The sequence below is a fragment of the Salarias fasciatus genome, chromosome 3 (assembly GCF_902148845.1).
Source record: "Salarias fasciatus chromosome 3, fSalaFa1.1, whole genome shotgun sequence".
Classification (NCBI taxonomy): Eukaryota; Metazoa; Chordata; class Actinopteri; order Blenniiformes; family Blenniidae; genus Salarias; species Salarias fasciatus.
The window spans coordinates 8,220,762-8,244,823 of NC_043747.1; the positions used below are offsets into that span (position 1 = coordinate 8,220,762).

A 24,062-nucleotide genomic window follows, 5' to 3' on the forward strand; every position below is an offset into this window, starting at 1 on the left:
TTTAGGCCCTTTGCCTTTGAACCTTCATGTTTTCACTCTTTATTCAGACAGTTCACTGCTCCTTTATTCCTGTTTTTCAATTCACAATGTAGTCTCCTGATGCCTTGACTCAATCAGTACTCCAAAATCTTCTGCGATATCGATTATAATCTAATGTGTTAAAGGAAAACTCAGCTCAGTGCCATTGCAGAGATAATAATGTTTTATTTTAAATGCTGCTCACCATTTTTAACCTTCAAAACCTCAAGAAAAAATGGAATTTGGCCTTAACACAAGCTACAAAGAAAATAAATATGGTTAAGAATTGAATTAAAGGAAAATGTCTGAACAAAATATGAATAATATTAGCTTTGTAATGATGACAGGGTGGATCAAAGACTGTATATTTTAGGTACATCAACTTAATGAGAAGCCAATGAGCAGAAATATTCATAAATTACACTATTTTTTTTAGTGTTTGTTTTCATCTTACTCGCTTATAAGGCGTTACAGCATGTGAGCATGTGTGCACGTGTGTTTACGGTGGGTTCTAACAGCCCAAAAACATACATATTAGGTTAATTTTGTGACTTTAAATTGCTTATGGGAGTGTGAGCTGTATCTTTTTAAAATCATTTTTTAACAGTTTTATATAGTGCAAAACAAAGGTTCATAGTTAAACACTTTAACATACATTTGCAGTGCAGAACATGTTTACTTTTTTATGTAAATTTACTGAATAAATGTGATCATAATCCATTTTTTAGCATTTAAAATGATGAGGCATGACTAACACAGCCTGTTAAAGATCTGATGTTGCAGGTTTTCTTGTTTTGAACTTAAACCTGGACACGATGTTAAGTCAGTCTGCCACCTAGTGGTCGGAAGAATGAATGATTTTATTGAAAGAAGAATAATAACAAAATCACACTGATTCCAAACAATCCATTCTCCCTCTATAACGCCGCCATGATGCACGTCTTTTATTTTGAAAGATTATGTTCGTTCTGTGCTGGTGGAGGGACAGGTCTGCAGGAATAACCAGAGCGTGATGTGGGTGAAGTGAAAGCAGCAGGACTCTACAGTCTAAGGCCTCAGTGTGTCGGTGTGCCGGGCGCCGCCTCGCCTCTAATAGGGTTTCAACAGCCAGGTGGGGGCGGGGCCGCCGGGCGACACGAAGTAGCTCCACCACCACGGCTTCTCGGCCCTCTCCTCGCGGCTCTGGCTCACGTCCGCCATCAGGGTGTAGCGCTCGTACTGGTTGTAGGGGTCGAAGCGGTCGTAGGAGCCCGCGGCGGGGTCCTCCTCCTCCTCCTGCGCGGCGGGCTCCGGGGACCTCAGCAGGACGAAGTCCACCCGGCCCGCCGTGTGCATGTGGGGCGGCAGGTGGACCTTCTTGGTGGCCCTGGTGTAGCCGGGAGCGGAGGCGGAGACGATGTGGATTCCAGGGGTCAGCAGGCGCCAGTAGTCTCCGTCTTCAGCTGGACGGGGACGGAAAACTCTTTAAATTCACAAACCCAGACTTTATATAGAAACTTTTTTTTTTTCCTCAGGGCACTCCAGCGTGACACACACTCTGCTCCACATGAGCAAATACCGCTTCGAATGAGGACTGAGCTGCCGGTGGCTAAACTTGGACGGACATAAATAAAGTTCAGACACAAACCTTTAGACCAGGGGCGTCAAACATGAGGCCCGTGGGCCAAAACCGGCCTGCAAGAGGCTCCAATCCGGCCAAAACGCCAAGGAAATTGTAAAAATCTTAAAGAAAACAAATTTGTGTAGAGTAGAGGACCCAACACAACACTGAGACCCGAGCTGAGATATGAACGCTCGCTAGCTAGCTAGCATTAGCCTCACAGCCAGGCTGTCAGGGGGAGTTCGTACAAACATGCAGAATGCAGCAGCAAGAAAAAGATTTGGGGACATTTCACTATATTTTCCAAAAAGCATCATTATAATTGGCTTTTTTTTTATGTTTTCCATTTCTAGTCGTAATTGTTTTGTTTTTTTGCGAAAATAGAAACATTTTCATACAGTATACTCTCACACACAACAAAGAAAACCTTTTAATTTTCATTTAAAGGTTATAATAACACAGATTAAACTGTCACATTTGTACGATGTAAAAATGAGCCAGACGTTTACAGTAATGTGGGCCTGACATCCGGCTCAGGACGGAACATCAGCTGGATAATATTTCTACTCCTTTGGAAGAAAGACATTTAGAGTTTTTCTCCTTCATCACAACAAGTAGCTCAGAGATTCCAAAAATGACAGTACTGGACCTGGATCGACAAAATAAAGCTCCTGATACAGGCAAATCTTATCACACACAACGTACAGCACATGCACCAATCACACACACACACACACACACACACACAACAAATCAGGATAAACCTAAAATCAGGTCAGTTTACACAATGCTAACTAACCCCTTTTCTCGTTTTACTGCACAAAACATTTTATCCTGTTTTACCCGACTCGTATTTGTTGTTTTAGTTTTTATTATATCGCATTGTTACATTTTGCGACACAGTTGATTGCATACTGTTCATTTTACTGATGCGCCGATTTTATTTTCATTTGTTTGTTGCGTTTTCTTTTGAATAACTTGTGGAGTACTTTGTTTTTTTGAACGTGCCTAAAGAACCCACTTCAATTTGGTAACGTCAACCTGACAAACACATTCTTTCAAAGGGTCATGAACATGCAAATATTGCATAAATGGTGTTTACATGTTGGAATATATAATGTGAAATTCCACCTATTTAGTATTTCAGTGTATAGCACAATAATCTGTCAAGTTAAAGTGAAAATGTTCTGAATAAAGCTGAATTTCGGCTCCAGTAAAAGCAGTATTTGAGCACCCTGGGGGCGTTACCTGAGGTGACGTCATGCCGGATCCCCCTCACTGAGATCCGAGCGCCTTTTATCCCATTCCCCTCTTCATCCTTCACCACTCCTTTGATGCCACGATGCACCTGAAGAACACCAGATCAGTCGGTACATTGACAGCTCGTCTTCCCTGGGTGAGAGATGAAAGTGCTGAAAGGGTCTCACGGCCTCGATGAAGGATATGAGAGCTTCCTGGTTCTCGTGCCAGCCGATGAAGAGCTCCTCCTCGGGGGGGAACTTCTCGCAGCCCAGCTCCACCGTCACCTCGAAGCAGTTGGTGTGGAGATAGTTGAAGTCCTGCATCCCTGAGGAAGAGAGAGACGACACAGGAGGAAGGACTCAGCTGATAACCGGAGTGATGGCGCCCTCTGGTGGCTCACTGCGGCTCCAGCACGCCTCGTGAACCATCCAGTGATCAGAGGACGTGATTGGACGTCGCCTCCTCACCGCCTGCAAAGCTGGACCACTGAGCTCCGTTGATGATTCCCTTCTTGCTGTTTCCCCGCGTGGAGCCGCAGTGGGCGTTCTCATTGGACATCCGGTCGTGGGTGGAGGAGTAGATTCTGGCAAGAAACTTGAAAACCTGCAAGATGAAGATTATTACAGCTCTTCTTCCCTCCACAGCAGCATCGGGTTCAGTCACAGAGTGTGAAGAATAAGATGGAGCTGTGAGAATTTATTTTTAGTTTCATATGTCTATAAATAACATAAGAGTTGCATTTACATCAGTAAAGCTCATCTGTCTGTTGAAATGTTGCCAAAATAAGATCATCGTACCACAATACATCAAATAAATCACGGATCGGTGAGGTGATGATTAGATTTATCTAGAAAAGGAAAACTTGAGAGAAGTTAAATGCACTTGCTTCCATACAGAACAAATAACGGACTGCTAATTGCGAATAATCGAAGAATTCGGGCTATAGGTAGCAATTGGCTCAAAGAAAAGAAATGCTAGAGAGAACTCATTTTATTGTGAAGGGTGGTTTTCTTCCTCATTCCTGTTCAGTTCAGGTGAACTGTGAGGATTACATTCTTCATTTGAAGCTTGAAAATGTTACAAATATCCTCCTGTGGCGTCCATGTTACGGACTGTTCAACATCGAACGAGGATCTGGGACTGGCCTTCCCTTGAGCAACTCAACTTTACACTGCTGGATGGTTCAAATCCCACATTTATGAGTGTTTCTCAACAGCTCCGCTTAAGTTAAAAGATTCAGAAACAGACATTATTGTGCATTAAAATTGTGATTTTATGTGTTGGATTCGAGTTCACAAATGATTGGATTAATTGTGATTAATTGTGGTCAGAATTGAGATTAATTAGTTGACAATGTTAACTGGTCTGACTCGAGGCTCCCTGCTTCCTGTTCGATCCGGCTCACCTTGTCGTCCGGCGTCGGGGAGAACATGCTGCGCTCCAGCGGGTGTTTGGACAGGTCGTACGGGTACGACACCACCAGCTCCCCGGCGTGGAAGTTGGCCGACAGCACGAAGGGGACGGAGCGGATCCACTTCATGACGGCGTACGTCTCCGGAGCCACCTGCACCACAGCAGTCGCTCTCCTTAACGCGGCGCGCTGGGATTAGCTTCCTGAAGCGTGGGCTGAGGTTCAAACCCCTGAGTGAGACGGGACTCTTCCTGTACCTTACCAAACCAGTAATAGTCTGGGATGGGGATGTGGTCGGTGCGGTAGCCTTTCTGCCGGCGCCGGCTGTACACCACGGACGTCAGGTCGGGGAAGTTCCTGTTCAGGTCCACGTTCTGGGCGTTGTTCCGGCCCACATTCCAGGACTCGTACCGGAGATCCTGGAGATTCCGCTGTGTTTTAGGAAACCAGTCACAGAGTTATAGATCCAGTCAGAAGAACGAGTCGTCTCACCGCCTCCTCGTCGCCGTCCCTGGTGTCGCCGGACCCGGCCGCCGCCACCTCGTAGCCGTCGGGGTTCATGGAGGGCAGGATGTGGATGCGGGTGGAGTTGACCAGCGTCTGGATGCGCTCGTTGCCCAGCAGGTACTCGGAGCACAGGTGCTGCGCCAGGTAGACCAGCAGCTGCCGGCCCAGGGCCTCGTTTCCGTGCATGTTGCCCACGAACTTCATCTCCGGCTCAACTGTGGAGCAATTTTCCTTTTTTAACATACTCTTACATGAATGGATGAAGCGGTCTCACACACACACACACTCACGCAGTTCGTGCTCTCCGGGATTGTCCGAGAACTCGATGACCAGCAGCTCGCGGCCCTCCACGCTCCGGCCGATGCTGTAGGTGCGGGAGATGTTGGCGCAGCGCTCCTGGGTCTTCTTCAGGATGCTGATCATCTGAGCGTTGGAGTGGTAGGTGAACTTGATGGCGGCGCCCGGCTCCTCGGGAACAGGGAAATCCATCCCATAGTCATACTCCTGTTCCTGGTCCTCTGCATGGAAAACACAAAAACTGCAGTGATGTAGCAAAGTAGTGTCGTGAAAATAAAGCAGCATTAACAGAAATCCCACAGAAATACACAACTCTTCACTTGATTTATATTTGTTTGAGCAAATGACAAAAATGAGACCATAAAATCCAAACTGTGCAAACGACTGAGCCAATGACCCTAAAAGTAAAAAGCATGAAAAAAAGGGTCCTGCTGCAGGTTTGCCTTATTAGGAAAGAGATGTGTTTTTATATGAGGAGCTGAGAGCTGGCAGGAGCTCACATTCTCCACAGTGGAAAAGGACCCACTCCATTACATCTGTACAGAACACACAACGTATCTCTGATTCTGTGGATTGATTCAAATATAATGAACGATATAACGCTGTTTCAGGGATTAAAAAAAAAGAAAATATTTATTAATGGACAGTGAACCAAAAAGACAGGCAGCACTGGGCTCATTAAAGCGGACACGTTACGGAGCGTCTTAGCCCTGCTCTCATTCCCACGTCTGATCTGACACCACTTCCTCCACCGCAGACGGTGAGGCCTGAAAGCACAGAGGGATCCAGTCGGCCTGAGCCTGCTGATCTGAACAACTTCATAAGCAATCGGGTTAAAAAAAACAACATCCTATTAACTCGCTGGCAATTTCCAAGCACTTCATATTCCTGCAGAGGGTTTCTGAGGCTGTTTTGTTCTTTTGGTGAAAAGGTCGGCTCAGTTCCTCCCGCTGCAAAACACAGTGAAATGTCCTGAAAACGGCTCCCACAGCTATTGCATTATGGGTATTTTTACAGACCCATACTAACAGCATGGTGTTGAGGCTAATGCTAACTTAATAGCTTTAATGTCAGCGTGATTCGTATCTCAGCTCAGGTCTCAGCGTTGTGTTCAAAACTCTTAAGAAATGTGTTTAAAAATCAGTGTTTGGTAACACTTTACTTGAAGCAGTATAACACATTATAAGTAGTTATAAACACTCATAAATGATCACAATGCTTTATAACTCACTATACAGCATAGGGTTACGATTAGGGTTAGGTCCTGGCATTGTGATCATCTAAGAATGTTTATAACTATAGCTACACATGTTATAATGGCATTATAATGCTTTACAAATGTACTTATAATGTGTTGTACAGGGGGGCTTCAAATAAAGTGTTAACCAATGTTTTCTTTGAATGTTTTACAGTTTACTTGGTGGTCCGGTTTGGAGCCTCTTGTGGGCCAGTTCTGGCCCACGCACCTTAAGTCTGACACCCCTGATCTCTACTGCTTATTCTTAAACTCAAGCTCCTTTCACATGAAGCAAAGTCACGTTTTATTAAAATTTAGATGAATATGAAAACATATATTATCAAAATGGAATAAAACTACACAAAACATGCATTTCAGAGTCACAAATGTTTTAAATTATTGAAATGATTCGTTCCAAAGCGATGCTGTGTTCACGAGGTGCTGCACATTGCCTCTCGCGACGCTGCTGCTCGGCACAGTTTTTCTAGAACTGACAGAAAAAGGCTGATATTTGGCGTAAACGCTGCCTCCTCGGTGAACTTCTGGCTCGGTTTTCACTGCTGTTGATCACAGTCGTGACACCTGGAGCGCTCGGCGTTTTCCACAGGTGCTGCACACAGTTCAGCGTTAGATAACTGAAGCCTCATCAGCCTGGAATGAGCCGCTGGAGGAAATCCAACTGGCTCAATCCTCCGTGCTGAAGAGATTCATATCCTGTCTTAACTTTGACTTTAAAAGAAATGATCGATACAGTTCTTCATATCCTGATCAGGCAGCAATGTGTACTCTGATCATGTCCTAGTTTTACTGTTTTCAAAGACTAAAAGAGGAAGAGTAAATACTTGGACATGTTCTTCCTCCTCAGAGGAGACACTGCTGCCGCTCATCCTCTCATCTGTTTCACACATGAAGCTGCATTTTTCCTTTTCAGAGTCCAGGAATTCGCCGTTGCTTCGTGAACATGCAGCCAGGCCGCGCTCGCTCCGGGAGGTTGACCTCTCACCTTTCAGGCCCTCCAGCGGGTCGTAGCAGCCCTCCTGCTCGCCGGCGAAGAAGCGGTCGCAGTCCAGGAAGTAGGGCCAGGCCATGTCGATGCCGTCGAAGGCGTGGCCGCACTTCCGGCGCGCCGCCTCGCAGGACGCGCGGCAGGGCTTGAGCACCGTCCCGGCCCGGCAGCGCGGCGCCAGCACCGAGCAGCCCAGCATGCGCAGCTCGGGGTGGCACTCCCCGCCCAGCAGGGCCTCCACCACGCTCAGCAGGAGGTACTCGGCGCCCGCCTCGGCGTCCTCCCGCGTCCGGTGGCCCAGGAGGTTGGGGAACATGGTCTGGGCGTAGGGCATGTCCTCGCAGTAGGACAGCGCCAGGTCCGAGCATTTCGCTGCGAGACAGAATAAAATCATTACTCTTATTTTGAAGGAGGTAAATGTGTGCCTCCATCTGTCACGGCCACTAATCACAGCCGCTCCAAATATTTCTATTATCTCTGGAAATTAGAATTTGAATATTTCATGCCGCCATCGATCATCTAAAAATACTTGAATGTTTTAATGGCTTTTGTTCCAGATTCCATCAGGGTGAGAGAGAGAGTGTGTGTGTGAGCTCCTCCTGTTTGTTGTGAGAAACACACCGAATCCTCAGATGGAGGACTTCAAGTTTGAAAAATCCCCTAAAAAAAAAAAAAAAAGAGTCCATTTCCAAACTGGCACCTCCACCGCATCCTGAAATGACCTGGATGACAAACAGCTCCCCTCCCCATGACTCCCTTCCTCCATCTCACGCTCCAGGGATCTATACTTACGTTTTTCTTCCACTGTCGGTTTGCACAGTCCTGCAAAAAAAAAACACACATCTGTGTATTAATAACTGACACTAGATGGCAGAGTGGTTTATAAAAACACCACATCGGGGCCTTACAAGTTCAATAACATGTCTGCAGACTGTCTGATCAGCTGTCTGGAAGTCAGTTCACAAAGCATCAATAATCAGTAGAGAGAACTCGGGATTATAAATCCGACTGATCAATCATGCAAATGCATCAATTTTACAGACGACATGTAACAATAAACAGAATTCTTACACCTTTCAGGCTGTAAAAGTTATGTAAAGCCGTCCTGCATCAAAGGAAGATGTCTCGCGCAGGTCCACATCTGCGCACATCTGCAAAAAAAAAAAAACAAAAAAAAAAAAAACCAAAGCGTGGAGCGGAGAGAAAGGTGCGGGACTTCACCTCGGAACCTCGGGTCGCAGCGTGGAGCAAGGCAGGACGCGGAGGCCAGCAGCTGCAGCAGCAGCGGGACCAGCGGCGGGACGCGCATTTCTCCTGGTTCCGCTTCGATGTGGCACCGCGCGCACGCAGCACCGCAGTGGGTGTGTGTGTGCGTAAAGTGTGTGTGTGTGCGTAAAGTGTGTGCGCATCTCTGAAGATTCCACAGATTCTGGGAGAAACTTCCCCGAAAGCCACTTTATTACAAACATTACGGTCAAATATCGAGTTACACAAGGAAACGGGTGAGAGGTGATCCGGGGATACCGAGGCCTTCTGCTGCCGTTCGGTCATTTATTTCACAGTCATTCTGGCATTTATTGTGGTTTCCTGTTTTTTTAATCGGTTAGAAACAAGTTCAGGTTTGATTTCAGTGTAAATGAAAACAAAGTTATTCAATTCTATTCAAATGCAAACATAAAACACATTAAATTGTTTTTTTTAAGTTTGAGAGAAAAGGAGATTTCACCTCTCAAACCCATTTGTGTCGCACCAAACAGAACATTTTGTTTGAACTCTCCACACTTCAGTTCAACCTCGTCTTGAGTGAGCTGGACTGGTAAAATAATTCATTTTAAATGTCAACTTTTTTTCAGTATTTCTGGTTGTTTTGCAGAGTATTCATGATGGAAATGTCTATAATTTCACCAAAAACTACCAGAAATCACCACAGTCTCTACATAAAGCCAGTTTTAATGAGCCCCTCTGGTGCAGCATGTCCAGAAACCGTCTTCTCCTCTGCTTGATCGTACAGATGATTTCTGTAATGCCCTGATATGTTTGAATCAATCCAACTCATTTACTGTATTCCTCAAAGTGAGTCTGAATTAGCGTCATTTAAACGCCGGGTGTTCGTCACGCGGGCAGGCAGGTGCGGGTAAAAATACCGCTGTAACCCTCAGCTAAATCGGGAATATTGATTAGCTCCTTGGCTTGGGCATGTATTATGCAAATGGAGACGCGGCCCAGAAAGTTGGAAGCGAAGCCTCATGGGAGACGCGGCGCTCGGCGGAGGACATGCACGAACGTGCAACAGTTTTAATCAAACGATGCAGAAGAAGCGTCGATTCGAGCCTAAATACTTCAACTGAAACCACAAAGGATCATGTGGAGGTTAAATTTGAGCAGTTTTGCTGCTTTTTTTTTAGAATATTCCAGTTGAAATATTGCACACATTGTGAGTTTCAGATCGAACAGCGCTTTGCAGATCCTGAACCGCTGCGACGTCCTCCGCCCTGTATACATTTTCCATCCCAGCAGTTTTAATTACCAGCTGCTCCGTTTATCAGGCTGCGATAGCCGAGGTTAATTAAGACGTGTTGGAACAGCCCGGTGCCTTGCTCCGGGGCGGCTGCCGGCCGTCTGGATTCAGACCAGCGGCGTGTTGGAAGGGCGAACGACACCAAGAATTCCTTCAGCTTCCATGAAACCTCATTAAAGCGCAGTCACCACTGGGTCGGGATGCACTAATTGACAGAAATGACCTTTGACCCGTCTCTTTAATTACGCTCGGCAATAACGGCGCAGGTCATCCCGCTGACACCGCGCTCGTTTTTTATGTTGCTTATAATTAGAGCCGCGAGGCCGATGGACGCAGAAACACGACGGTGGTGAATCCAAAACAGCTTTATTAGCCACATATTTAAATTTCAAAACCAACTTTAGCAAAGTCCAGATTTCGAAATACTGCCGGTGACGTTTCCATGAAATCCTCAAAGCGGCGTGTTTCCCCCCAGATTTTTACATCTACCACTTGAATTCAGTTTCACAAACCTGTAAATCAAATCTAGACATAAATGTATCTTATTACCTTGATTTCAACAACATCTCCGTGAAAACATTCAGATTTCCAATATCTTTATAGTTGACGGCTCGTATTGCACATTTACCACTAAAAGCGAATCACACCGTCAAATAAAAACAGCAAGTGGCTTCACAGGAGGAGAGTAGAGTACATCCAAACCGACCGATTCCTCTTTTAAATAAATAAAGCAGCCGAGAAAATCCCACGTTTGAATCTGGCACAAACACAAAACGGTGTGTGTTTTTCTTTTTTAAAGCACTTTGAAAACCAGTCCTATGCTACATCACGTCGCTCCCCATTTATCTAGACAAAAAAACAAAACAAAACAAAAAAAGAGTTGTTCCTGTACAGTGCAAAATATATAATAACATCGTGTAAATGTCCATAGAAACGTCGCCTCCGGCTGGCAGAGGCGAAGCGCCGTCGTGCAAACGCAGGTTCAGTCCAAAGTGGCCTCGAGCGACTACATTCAGGTTCAAACACACACTTCAGAGGGCGTCTGGAGGCGGAGCCTGCTTTCTGTACTGTCGACAAAACACACGCTGTCCGTCTGACAAGCTGTAAAATGTGTCTGATTGTGGAGAGTTTGACGCTTCCCGGCTGATTTTTGCCAAATTGAAGTTATTTATTAGTTCTGCCTGTGAAAAGCTCATGGTAAAACTCCTGCCAGTGGAGTTTAGAGCAGGGTAGGCAAACACACTTTAGTTCAGGGGGCCACACACACGCCGCAATTTCATCTTGAGTAAGCCAAATAAGTAGCCCACAATAACCTTTAAATCAGAATTTTAAAGTTTTTCTTTGTTGTGGCTCAAAGTATAAGTGATTAAAATGTCGATAGCTTTGTAAAAATCACCCCAAAATGATTAAAATCTCAATATAAAACTGATTTTAATGAAACCTTATGGTGCAAAATACAGTAAAATTTCCACAAAACTTCTCTAGCTGTTGCATTGTGGGTGTTTTTGCAAACCCTTTGGGGCTAATGCGAGTTAGCGATCTTTCATTACAGCATCCCTGATGTCTCAGCTCAGCTCTCAGTGTTCAGTTGTGTCCTCTATTCTTAAGAAATTTGTTCAAAAATCCATGTCTGTGTGTCATTGTGGCCCACTGGACCGGATCGGAGCCTCTTATCGGCTGGTTTTGGCCCACGGGCCGCATGTTTGACACCCCTGGTTTAGGTTACATCACAATCGTTGTTTTCCTCATGAATCAGTTTGATGTTTGGTGTTTTCAAAGCACTTTTTCTGCAATCAGATTTTTTAAAAAAAGGCAAAAGCTTTTCAGTGTAAGACTCCAAACAAGCGTCTTCTTTTAATAAGAAGTCGCTCGCAATACTGCAGCTTCGCGGAGCTGCAGGGACAATAGATCAATCCTCAGGAGAGTTCCATTTAATTAAGCTGCCAGATTTTATAACTGCATTAACAATGTTTTGAAAGGACTTCGACCGCCGTCTTTTGATTTCAAAATGATTCATTTCCATGCAGCCGGCTCTGCTGGTAGCTATTCGAGCGTTACAGTTTAGTTCTCATTGTCCCACATGTGAGGCAGAAGCACTCACACCTGCAGCAACTGTTAATTAGTCCACGCTGTAAAAAAAGATTTTTTTTTTTTTTAAACCGATCAAACGGAAAGACTTGTTATTTCTGTGTTTGCACAGCTTTAAATGGAACTGGAAATGAGTTTTGCTCAACTGAAATCACAATATTTCAGGTTTAACAAAGCATTTTGTCGTGTTATAAGTTAAATTTAGCTAAAAACATATGAAAACCAACCTTTGAAAGGGTTTTGTGAACGTTTGTGCTGAAAATATGTGCATTTTATGCAAATATAGTCTTTTAAATTACACCGTCTGACTCTTGTTGACTTTGTTCTAATCAATAAAAAAAGAGGTTTTCAGAGATTTCAGGCGTTCAAACATACATTTCAGAGAAATGAATCTCAATCTGAGGAACCTGTGAAACTTGTTGACAGTCGCGAAAACACAGCCGCTCCCCAGACGAACCCTTCTGTATTCAGGTGTAACTGTAAGTTGCCTTTGGCTGCTGTATCTACTGGAACTCTGAGAGCTTTAGACAAAGTGCATCGATATTCAGTGACTGACGCGGCTCTGCGGGAGTCGTCCAACGCCGTCCACACGGGTTCGTTTCTTCGTTTCACCTCAAAAGGCCACTCTGAAGACGCCTTCCGAGGCGAGGAAAGGTTCTGGTTTGATCTGAGCGGCTGGCAGAGCTGAGAGCAGCCCCCCCTATCTCACATCCCATCTCTCCTCTCCCCCCCCCCTCCCCTCATCAGTCGTCTTTCCATTCTTCTCCGCCCACAGTTGTCCCTATTTTTCGCTCTTTCTTCACCCTCCACCCACGATCTGTCCCCTCTCTCCTCCTCCCACCTCACTTCCAGAGACAACCTTTATTTTTGGCCCGTACGACGGAGTGTGTGTGTGTGTGTGTGTGTGTCTGCCATTAGCTGATCCTCTGGAGGCAGCAGTCGTTCTCGGTGTCTAAGGAGCTGCTGTGGCCGGACGACGGGTAGAGGTCGCGGCGCAGCAGCCGGTTGACGGCGGCCACCAGGACCTTCTTGTACTGCTGACGCAGGAGGGAGTAGGCGAAGGGGTCGGACGCCGCCTTGCTGTACGTCAGGCACTTACTGATGATCCCCCAGTGGCGGTTGACGTCCACGAAGGGGAGAAGCTCGGCCAACCTGAAGGGGCGGCAGAGAGGGAGCTGGCTTTATGAGGACGCCACCGTCAGGTCGTTACGTAAGAACCAACCATAAAGGTTGTATGGAAATCAAGAGGGAGTTAAAAACACAAAGTGTTCTTCTCCTCTAAAGGGTACGGCGGATGTGTGTCTGTTTATTTCAAGACTAGTTTCATGTCTAAATCTTTCATGCACATTAAGCTTTCATGAATTGTATAGAAACTGTTTCTGCATTATTAAAACTGAAAAAAGTAAACATATAAATAAAGGAAGGTGCAAACAAGCTGGAAATTAAGATGCATATCAGGATGTTAAAACCTGACATTTCCATGTTTACTTGTTTTTCTCAGCAACTTTAAATATTTCAGAGCACACTCTGATATTTCAGGGGAAGCGTCCGGAACCGTTTCCACGCGGTCCCTGGTTAAGCTGATGTTGTGGAACGGGCCTGAAAAGGCAGCGTCGGGTTACAGAGCCGGAGGAACCTCCAGGTTTCATCTCGGGCGGACAATAAAGACGTTAATAAAGCAGGAATGATCATAGCTAGATGTCACCATGAGTCCGGATGCTTGCCGCGGTCAGGAGGTCACTCCAGCAGCTCACACACTTCCCCTTGTTGCTGTGCTCTCTGCACACCGCAGATGTCAACCTGATGGACTATGAGAGCCACATTAAGCTGACGGTGTATCCGTGTGCCGCTGAAGCACTTCCTCTGCGCCCTGCAGTGTGTGTGTGTGTCTGTGTGTGTGTGTTGTCCTGAGCTGTGCGAGCAGCCTGGCGGCGCCCGGCGCAGCGCCGGTGACTAATGAGCCATCAGGGTTCAGAGAAATGATAAAAGTAAAAGGCCCACAGCGTGGCCGTAATGCGATTGTGCTCTTGTATCAATAAATTCCTCCCATAATGCCTTGACAGACGAGCTCAGGTTTGTAACCGTCTCCATGGTCTGTTTACTCGTTACATCCAGGATAAATTCACTTTCCCCTGATCACTCATAAAGTCACTGTTCAAGCAGGAGTTGGGGGGTCATTTATTTTTTAAAGCGGCTGCTCGGGAGTTTTGCATTGAATTAAATGATTCATGAGGCACAATCAGTTCACCTTACCTGGTGATCACATAAGGAGCGAAGCAGATGATGAAGGAGCCGATGAAGATGCTGATCTTCTTGGTGGCTCTCTGCTTCCTCCGCTTCTGCTCGGCCAGACACCTCTGCTTCACGCTGCAACAGTGGAGAAGGTGAAAACTCAGCAGAGGAACAGTGGGGAGGCAGGCGGCGCGGACCGTACCTCGGGTGGATGTCGACCAGCAGGAAGAGGGTCTGCATGGTGATGACGTCGATCCTCTTGCAGTGGAACCGGGCCACGCGCAGCACCTTCAGGTAGGTGAAGCACAGGATGAGCAGCGACAGGGCGAAGCTGGTGGCGTGGAACACCACGGTGAAGACGGTGAAGCTGACGGCGTCGCCGCCGCCGGCGCGCGGCGGCCGCAGCGTGCAGGACGCGTACGCGTCGCTGTAGTCCGCCCAGGAGAAGAGCAGCGCCGTGAGCGAGAAGGTGAGCGAGTGCAGCCAGGAGTAGCACACCATGACCAGCGCGTCCCGGTAGCGCATCTTGGTGGAGTAGCTGAGCGGGAAGACCACCGCGATCCAGCGGTCGATGCTGAGCGCCGCCATGCTCAGCATGGTGTTGGCGGTCAGGAAGGTCTCCAGGAAGCTCACCGTGCGGCACGCGCAGTCCCCGAAGGGCTGCTGCCGCCGGATGACCCCCACCAGGGTGGCGGGCATGTTGAGAGCCGCGATGAGGATGTTGCAGAAGGACAGGTTCATGGTGAAGACGCCGGGCACCTGCCGGCGGATCTCGGTGCTGTGCACGAAGCATAGCAGCACCAGCAAGTTGGACAGCAGCGAGACGACCGCGAGCACGACGATGAACAGCGCGAGCAGGATTTCAGCGAAGTCCATGTCTCACTCCGGGAGGTCCTCTGTTGGTAATAAGCTCCTAGAATCAACCATGGTCGCTCATTTCCCCCCCCCCCCAGCCTGCGACCAGAAATTAATTTCACTTTAGATCCTCGTGCGTCCGTGCGCCCGGTGCGCCCCGCGCGCGCCTGGTCCTCTCCAACTTCCCGGAGCGCTATCCAGCGTGCTGAAGCAGGCAGCCGCCACCATCTCTCTCTCTCTCTCCCTCTCTCTCTCTCTTTCTTTCTATAGTCCTCTTTAGTTCCACATCAGCATCCTGTGAGAGCGGCGGGAGAGCCTGGCGGAGTGGCGCGAGGTGCGCGCGTGCGGCGCGTCTGGTCTGTCGGCGGACTGAGCGGCAGCGTGGCCGCTGAACCAGGGGGGCCGTTTTACATAACTCCTCAGAGAAAGTCTAATCGCGGCCGCATCCGAGCGCTCCTCGCTTCATCTGCGCGCGGGAAGGGTCCGCGTCCCCCTCCCTCCCCTCCCTCTCTCCCTCTCTCTCTCTCTCTCTCTCTCTCTCTCTCTCTCTCTCTCTCTCTCTCTCTCTCTCTCTCTCGCTCTGCCTCCTCGTGCTTGACGTTTCCGTGCGCAAAACTTGTTGCGGGCAAATCTCCAATCGATGACCCCACAATAAGTCACCCACGTGTGAATTTCTGCATTGATCTGGTCGATCAAGGAAGCAAGGGAGAGAGAGAGAGAGAGAGAGAGAGAGAGAGAGAGAGAGAGAGAGAGAGAGAGAGAGAGAGAGAGAGAGAGGCCGGGTGAGATGCGCTCCTGGATAATTGGAGACGCATCTGCCGTGACCAAACGGTACCAGGTGCACTCGCGCGCAGGACAAGCACGAGGCAAATGGATCCTTTTCCTCAAATGAATTATTTGTAGACGTGCGTGGATCCACCGGATGCTGTTATTATTTCTGTTTGCTAAGCAGAAACAGGGCAGGCATTAAGAATACAGCACTGATGGGTATATTTAATTTTTTTCTCTTGTATTGCATTTGCTATAAATGTCTGAATTACTTAAATATTAGGTAAAACGAAAAGTTATCAGTTTGTTTTAGAGATTTAAACAGTAAAAATAGCATTTAATTTAGTTTTACAGTCAGAAGGGTGGATACCAATACAGTCAGACATATAGATTCCATACAGTCTGCATCAATGTGCCACTCTATAGATTTCAGTTTAACCTTTGGAACAGCCTCCAACACCTTTCTGAACCCTTCTCAACTTCTCCAACCAGCTGGCAGAGTAAAGTGTTTCCAAATCTTTGAGGAATTTGTTCACAAAAAGCCTCAAAGAATTCATATTCATCCTAAAGAAACTTTAGCCGGGGCCTCGTTTAGGTGTGGTTTATGAATTCAGCTTCGTCTTGAGGAGTCTGGATTCAGTGTGAAGAGTGAGCCGAGGTCTCTTTTAAAAGGTTCAGGTGCTCTTTGATGGAACCAGGTCTTTTAAATAATGGAAAACTTGGTCTGGTTCAGGGAGTCTTGAGTGTGTTTTCACAGTTCAACTCTGGTCTTTTGTTTTTTTCTTTGAGAGAGTTAAAAGTCAAAATGTTGCATTGACTGTTAACAACCAGAAACTCGGACACTCGTTTCCTTCAGCAGTCAAAATGTAGGAGTTTGAAATAGGTTTAATCTAGTTTTTTTCTATTAGTTTATACAATTCGTAAGTATTGAATATGAAAAATCGTATAATAAATTAAAACATTATATTCAAAGGTAAAACACTGACATTTGTACAACTGTGAGGAAGAAAAGGATCAATCGGGTCAAAAGTACAACAGCGGCTGTGTGTGCGTGTGTGTGTGTCAGATTGCAACATCACCTTTCCAGTGTTGCCTGGCAGATGATGGTAGTGACTGTCTCAGAATCACACTTCACTGAAGTCACAGTCAGTCACTGATTTTCAGCCCGTTAGTCTGCAGAGTGGATATTCGGTCTTATTTGCTCAACCGTCCATCCATCCACCTCGAAGCCCGCGCTTCCCCCGTGTGTGATCTGCGGCCGATTCCAGCTCTGACACTGAAAGCAGCGCCTGGAAGAACATGCAAACTACACACTGAAATCAGAACAAGTTACGTGGTTGAAGTCACAGCATGAGACGCCGAGCGTCAGTCCAGCCTGTTGCAGCAGACGCCGGCGGTGCTGGCGCTGCTCCTGAGTCACGGCGGTCCTGGAGACGCTCATGCAGACGGTGACTCACTGGGGTCAGACGCTGCCTGCAGGGCTTCTCTCCGTCTTCCTTGTTTTCATTCTCTTCATACTCCCACTTGTTTAGAGGCGGGGGGGCTGAGTCTGAAGCCCCATCTCTTCCAATTAGCCACACTCATTTATTTACTTACAGTGATACAGTATCGGGGAGATTCTCCTCGCTTTAAAGCGATCAGGTGAGTCATCATTAAGAGTGGTGTAGGGAACCCCAGAGGCCGCCGCCTCTCTGCATGCTGCATCCCGGCTGTTGTGTGTGTTTTTGTGTCTGGCCGTCCTATACGTTCGTGTGCAGACATCAGAAAGCCAGAGGGACGCGGCGGCCGTCAGCTGCCTCTCAAACGGCCGATCAAACGCCGGGGGGAGAGCTGCAGCCGGGCTCCCGGGGGAGAAGTGCGCGGCTATTTTTAGGCCTGATGGGGTGTCACCTCCAATACAGCTCCGAGCGCCGGCGTGTCGCCTAACAGATGTGTCAGAACGCGGCTGCAGACCCTCAAACCAGGCTGCCTTCCTGCCTTTAGGTGCCATCAGACACGGATCCAGCTCGGACTGTGACAGGAACCTGGAAAAAGACGCGGATCCTGAGCTCAGGTGAAAAACACTAAACTGCAGGCAATCATGAGTCAGAGCAGAGCGAGACGGCAAAGAGGAGAATGAGAGAAACCTTCAGCTTATCTTACTGATCTGTGGGATCGCTGCTTTCAAAAACCGTTACTGTGCAAGATGTTAAAAACGTGTAGTTAAAGCACTGTAGGAGTTTCTGCTTTCTGTTCTCACATTTTGACTTTCATTTCGGATTATGCAAGCGATTGCATGAGCAGACTCAATAGAGTGAATAAAAAACACTTTTCTATCACACAGGTGAGGCTGCTCTGTTCGTCTTGTAAACATGTGCTTTTCTCACAGCTGAATTAAAGCCCGGCGCCCGGCGAATGAAGTGTTTATCTAGTGAAAGCGCGGCTGGAACTGATCACACCGAGAGCAGAGAAGAGAAGCGAAGCTTTGTGAGCCCGTTCTGAATCCAGCGAAGAGTCCTCTGAAAGCTTTCAGGCTTCCATTGTAACCCACCGGCTTACGCAACAGTCTGTGACCTTCGTATCAACCTACATCCTGACGCACCTTTAGGCAGCAAGAGAAATGCTTCTGACGTTTAAAGAGAGAGCGAGAGAATCTCAGCACAGCCACGAAATCCCCCCGAGGCCTCGCAGGTACCCGGTGTCGCTCGGATCCCGGACCTCGGCTGCTCCTTTTGCTTTCACAGCGTCCCCAGGGCGCCGAGCGCCGGAAGGAGGCAGGGGGAAGGAGGACCTGGGGTCTCGTGTTAGGTAACTCGGCCGTCGGTCCGTCGGCTCCCGGCAGTCAGAAGGTAGGATACAGTAGTGGGTAACGCCACGCCTCTGGAATCAAGAGTCTCAGAGCCGGACTGCGTCGCGTTCAACCACTGAAACATTCACAGACAGAGCAGGAGATCTTCTGAGGAAAACTCTATTTCACCTCAGGTGTTTGAATAACAATATGAAGCTCCAGTAATCTTCCTCTGTGCTGCAGATTCCTCGTCAGTCGGCGGGTTTGCAGCGAGCAAGAGATCAACACAGCGCGGCCACTTGACCTTTGATCCATTTATTTTTCACACTTGAAAACAGCTGAAGCGTGAGATCTCACTCCTTCCCCGCAAATCACACCGACCGAGGAGAAATCTGTCGACCGATTGGCAGCTCCATGAAAACTCAAACGTTCAGTCTTGAAGCGAGAAAGAGTGAGAATCGGAGCGCTGAGGCGTCGCTCAGGTGAGCTGGAGGGTTCTGGTTCTGGTTCTGGTGATGAGCTGAGCAGCGGCACTTTGAAACAAATAGAAGTCTGTGGATGGAATTTAGGAGGAGACTCATTGACTTCAGGAGGCACATGCAAAGAAATTTGATCTCAGTAAATAATGGCTACAATCTATACGTAAATAACTAGAACTCTAAATGTGTTTTTTTAGAGCCACAAAGTAAAACACCTCTAAAACAACACCCCTATTTTAAACTGATTTTCTGTGATTATACACACAGTTAGACAGTCTTTTAAGGTCTTTCAAGGTTAAGAAATTCATATTTATTAAAGAGTCATCCGTTTACACTCACGAAAAACCTGAAATTTGAATAAAAGAGCTGAAATTTCAGCAGCGTGATGCTTCGGTTCATCACAGTGGATTTTAATTAAATCTTTTACATCTGCAAAGGCATAAAACATCTGGAGACATGTAGCCGGAACTCAAATATATATTTGACTCGTTCATATTATGATGAAAATTTCTTTTTTTGTTTTTGGAGAGGATCTTTAATGTCCACACATTTCTACGTCTGTTTAGTAATTCTGACCACCTGAAGTGATTCACGCCCCCGGTGGTCGAACACCGGGTGAATTAGTGTCACAATTTTCTCGCTGCTGATATTTCCTCTGGATTAGATTCTCTGACCGACCCGTTCTGGCCCGCGGGCCGTACGTTTGCCAGCCTAGTTCCGGGTGATCTTTCCAGAAGGAGCACGGCGTGACGAGGCGTCTCCGTTCAGCGATGTGTAATTCAAGATGGTGACCTGTCCCACACACATTAGCCATGCTCACATCACCGCTGAATCGACTCCAGCTCTCTCCAGTTTTCTCTCACGGCCCAAAAACAAGAATCTGAGGTGAAGCGGTGCGTCTCGACCTGCCGGTGTCTGCTGGATCAGGGTGTGCGCGGCCTCACAGTCAGCTGAGATCAGCTCCAGCATGAGAAGTTGTGCATAATAGCACGATTTGAGCCTCTTGAACCCGCCCGGTTAATTGCTTGCGCTCACACTCATTACAGGTCCCCTCCTGCTGAGTCAGCATAATGACCAGAAACAAGGTCAGAGGTCGTCGGCCTTTCAGGGCGCCAACGATCCATCATGCACGGATCGATATCTGATCCTCAGGTTAGCAATATCTGAAAATAAATAAATAAACGAAACAATGTGACAGGCAATTTCTGCGAAGCTTCCTCAGCGCTGCATGCTGGGAAGGCTTCCAGCCAGAGAGGAAAAAAGAAAAAAGAAGAAGGAAGACGTGGGCGCGGTGTGAATGACAGCTCAGGACTGTGTTTACAGGGTTAGCAGTGCTGTGACAGATGGGCCTCCTCCACACGGCTCTGTGTGTGACAACATACCTGAAGCACCGCACACACACACACACAAACACACACACACACACACTCGCACACTCGCACAACTCAAGACCAGCATCTGCCGCGTCTCCTGCCCTGTTTTTTTACGATCGTATTCGCGATGATAACAGACGGCGTTGGGAACGCGTGCTTGAATTTCAGACCGCAGCTGACAGTTCGTCACTCTTGAGGTGATTTAAATAAATAATGTGGAGCAAATGGAGGAACTGGCTTCAGACAGCTGTCTTATTTAAACCTCTGACATTCAGGCCCTGCTGCTCTCTTTGCTAATAAAGTGCGTGGCGTCACCGTGCCAGGCTCTAACAAGCCTCGGAGAAAAGGCTGTGGATGTTTCTGAGCCTGGCGCGGCGTTTTCCCAGCTCTCCCAATGATAACAAATACATTATTCCACCGTGAGGGGAAATTATCTCCAGGCTGCGCTTGACGGAAAGCTTTAAAACGTGCATCCAGTGTGCAAGTAGAAAAACGTTAACCCATCTGTCAAAAAGTTTAGCTTGAAATCAGGGACTCGCTTCTGAAGAACACAAACAAATCCAGTCCGGAACGCGACGTGAAGCAGGAGAAGAGGGCTGCGAAATGCGCCCGCAGTCGAGGAAACGAAACGCTGCGGAAGATGTGAAATTGGTTCTCGATGCAAGAAAAACCTCAGAGCTTTGGGAAATTTGCATGAAAAAGTAGTGAAGCGCTGGAGCGAGCTGTCGCCAGAGAGCGGGGAAAACCTCTCCGAGGAGGTTCTGATTGCCTGAGTCTGTGCGCGTTTCGCCGTCGTGGGAACATAAATGTGTTTACACACTGTCATTATGCAGGATGGGCGTCGGTGTGGCGCAAAGAAATCAAGTCTTCAAGAGGGAAACCAGGTGAGGACAGTGTTTTATAGGACAGTAGGGTTAAAGAGGCACCATGGGAAATATGCCATGTCTCAGTTGAGCATTGGGGGGCGCCGTTGAGTCGCCAAAATCAGCCAACAAAAGAGGCTCCAATCCAGTCCAGAAAACCATCAAGCAAACTGTAAAAATTCGAAGAAAAAAGTTATTCTTTTGTTTATTAGCAAATTCTGAAGAATTTTTTGGTGAAAATTTGGACTTTTTCATCTCGTATAGGTCCTCTGCACCACAACTAATAAAAACTTTAAAGTTATAACGCCGTATGCGGCCCCTGAACTACAACGTGATTGACACCCCTGTTTAATTTACATTTAACTAACATACACTGTACCTTTAACACGAGGTTAATTGGCTGAGATTAGAATACGTCTGCAGGTAATGAACGTGTGTGGCTCATTATTATTTCACACTGATCAACTGTAAAAGAAAAGCCTACATAAGTGATGCTGCTGACAGCTATACTGTACTCAGAGCGCAATCACTTCCTTTGTCCACCGTGAGCCGAAGGCACTCATGAAGATGTAGGAGCTTTATGAGCTGTAATGTCCGTCCTAATGCATCCCGGCTCGTTGTTAGCGTTTCCAGCTGCTATTAGCGCTCATTACATCTGCGCGGCTAATCCGCCGAGATCGCCCAGGTCTCGTATGGTCGCTAAGATATGCAAAACCGCGGCGTGCGGCAACATGATACGACAGTCGACGCGCAGCAGATCCATACTGGAGAGGGTTTAATGTGACTGATGGACTGGCTGGAAGCAGTTTCACTCCCCTCCAGCTCATAAGTCCACCAAACACGTTTCCAAATATACTGCTGAAGAAATGAAGAAGGTAAATAAATAAATAAAAATAAGAGCTGCATCTTCTCGGCGCCTGTGTCTCGCTGCGTTTCGCAGACATCTGATATGATGTGTTATTGAAAACCGGGGCTCAGCAGAGCCGGCTGGCAAACAAAAGGAGCATGAAATAGCTTTTCGCGAGCGCCGTGCAGCTGCCACAGGTGAGGCGGGAAGACTCGCCGTGAGTCACGTCGCCATGGCGACGCCTCGGCCTGGCAACTTATCGCAGCATCTCTGGAAGCGCACGCTCTCGTCCTGGATGTAAATATCATTTACGTGAGGCTGTTACGGCCATTAGGAAGGACTATCAGGCCTCCATTATCGTCTCTTTCTTCTTCTTTGAACAACACATCAAAAGCTCAAACAATGCTCAGTTTTTTTTTTCTTCTTTTTTTCCACCGTATCCACGCAACAGGGTGGATATGAGTGTGTACAGTCATTAAGCCGCCTCTCGGCTAATCGAACGGCGTCCTCCCCCGCCCGTATCGAACCCGGGCGGACGGAGCGGTCCGGTCCTCGGCAGGCGGCCGCCGCCCTGTCAGACCCGCCGCTTTGTTCGCAACCGGCCCGCTTTTATCTCCAGACCTAAAGGAGCAGATAGCGGGGGCGAGGGAGGAGGCATAGATAGAGCGCTTTGACCCAGTGAGGACAGGACACACAAGCTCGCATGTGAAAGGACTCCTTTAGTGTTTTATTCATCGCCCGGCAGGAAGAGCCGGCCTGCTCATTGATTTCCTCATCAATTCTCTCGGTTAAAGACTTCCTTTATGAAGCTCTGCTGAATTCCTCGGATGCAAGAAGATGCAGCTGAAACGCTGGAAACCGGCGTTTGCCTCGGCGCTCTGGAGCGTTCCTCTGATCTGGAGCACGGGGGTCACAAACACACATTGTTATTAGAGAGAGTTCAGCGGCGAAGACCCGGAGCCAGACTGTAACCCGAGTCTGACAGCGAGACACACTGCACTCATTATCAGGACGTGACGGGGGCGCTCTGAAGCCGGCCGGGAGCAGGCCAGCTGCGCACGTCACGTGCACGACAGCTACATAAAACCCTGCAGGCCGGCACTCTGCTGAAGAAAACACAAGACTGTTTTATCATTATACTACACTGCTCATCCTTAATGTCAGTAAATGCAAAAAAAAAGTATACATGTAAAAAAAAGCCTGAACTATTACAAATATTTATCACTTTAGGAAACTGATGCATTCAAAATTGCATCATTTATTCCTATTCTTTCCCAATTTGTGTCACTGTTTGAGAGTCAGTTAATAAATCTTTAATTTATTCATAAATAACCTTCTCTGACAGTTTGTAACGATGAGCATTTTGGCCTCATTTGAACATGTTAATAACTCGCGAAGCCACTTCAGGCTTCAGGAATGAGAGACTCACCACTTCACAGGTCAGCTGGAAGTCTGTTTTGTTAAATTCGTCATTATTAAAGTCGCTATTTTCCACGGCAAGAGCGCCATCGCAGCTTTTCCTGCGCATATGTGCAGTTTTAGACACCATGCTGAACTGGGCCGAACAAACAATCAACTGGAGATTAACAAAAAAAAAAAAAACTAAAACAGCTGATTAAGGTGGTAAAATATTTATGATGAGGCAAATATAGGGTAAAGCTAATGACGAGCTTCAAGAGAAGGACACAGAGAGACAGCAGCTCTGCAACCACGACGAACAAAGAAAGTCAAAGTGGTCGAGTTTGTGTTTGTTTGTGGGGATTATGAGGGTAACTATACTTGATTTAATGACATGGATCCATTTCCTTTTTTATTGACGCTGAACAGTTGAGAAGTCTTCGTAAAGCCCTCGTGTGAACGATTTTGCACAAATTCGAACGTTGTGCAGATTTTCCAAATCGCTGTGAATTTGTGAAATAACTATGTGAAAAAAACTAAAGTAGAAATAGAGACT

The 24,062-nt window shown here is 47.2% G+C and overlaps 2 protein-coding genes across 2 annotated transcripts; both read right to left on the reverse strand.

Annotated features, from left to right (window-relative positions):
- Positions 1-220: 220 nt before the first annotated feature.
- On the reverse strand, positions 221-8,651 carry LOC115386037 (carboxypeptidase Z-like). Its single transcript, XM_030088226.1, has 11 exons — positions 8,540-8,651; positions 8,111-8,140; positions 7,316-7,690; positions 5,069-5,296; positions 4,764-4,993; positions 4,529-4,690; positions 4,266-4,424; positions 3,328-3,463; positions 3,046-3,185; positions 2,867-2,966; positions 221-1,460 (listed from the first exon to the last, which is right to left on the reverse strand). Exons 1-11 carry the CDS (start codon positions 8,625-8,627, stop codon positions 1,108-1,110), a joined length of 2,001 nt encoding a protein of 666 aa, XP_029944086.1. The 5' UTR covers positions 8,628-8,651; the 3' UTR covers positions 221-1,107.
- A 4,099-nt stretch (positions 8,652-12,750) lies between these two features.
- LOC115385302 (G-protein coupled receptor 26-like) lies at positions 12,751-15,051 on the reverse strand. The gene is made up of 3 exons (XM_030087282.1): positions 14,359-15,051; positions 14,178-14,291; positions 12,751-13,076 (listed from the first exon to the last, which is right to left on the reverse strand). Exons 1-3 carry the CDS (start codon positions 15,030-15,032, stop codon positions 12,839-12,841), a joined length of 1,026 nt encoding a protein of 341 aa, XP_029943142.1. The 5' UTR covers positions 15,033-15,051; the 3' UTR covers positions 12,751-12,838.
- Between the last annotated feature and the right edge of the window lie 9,011 nt (positions 15,052-24,062).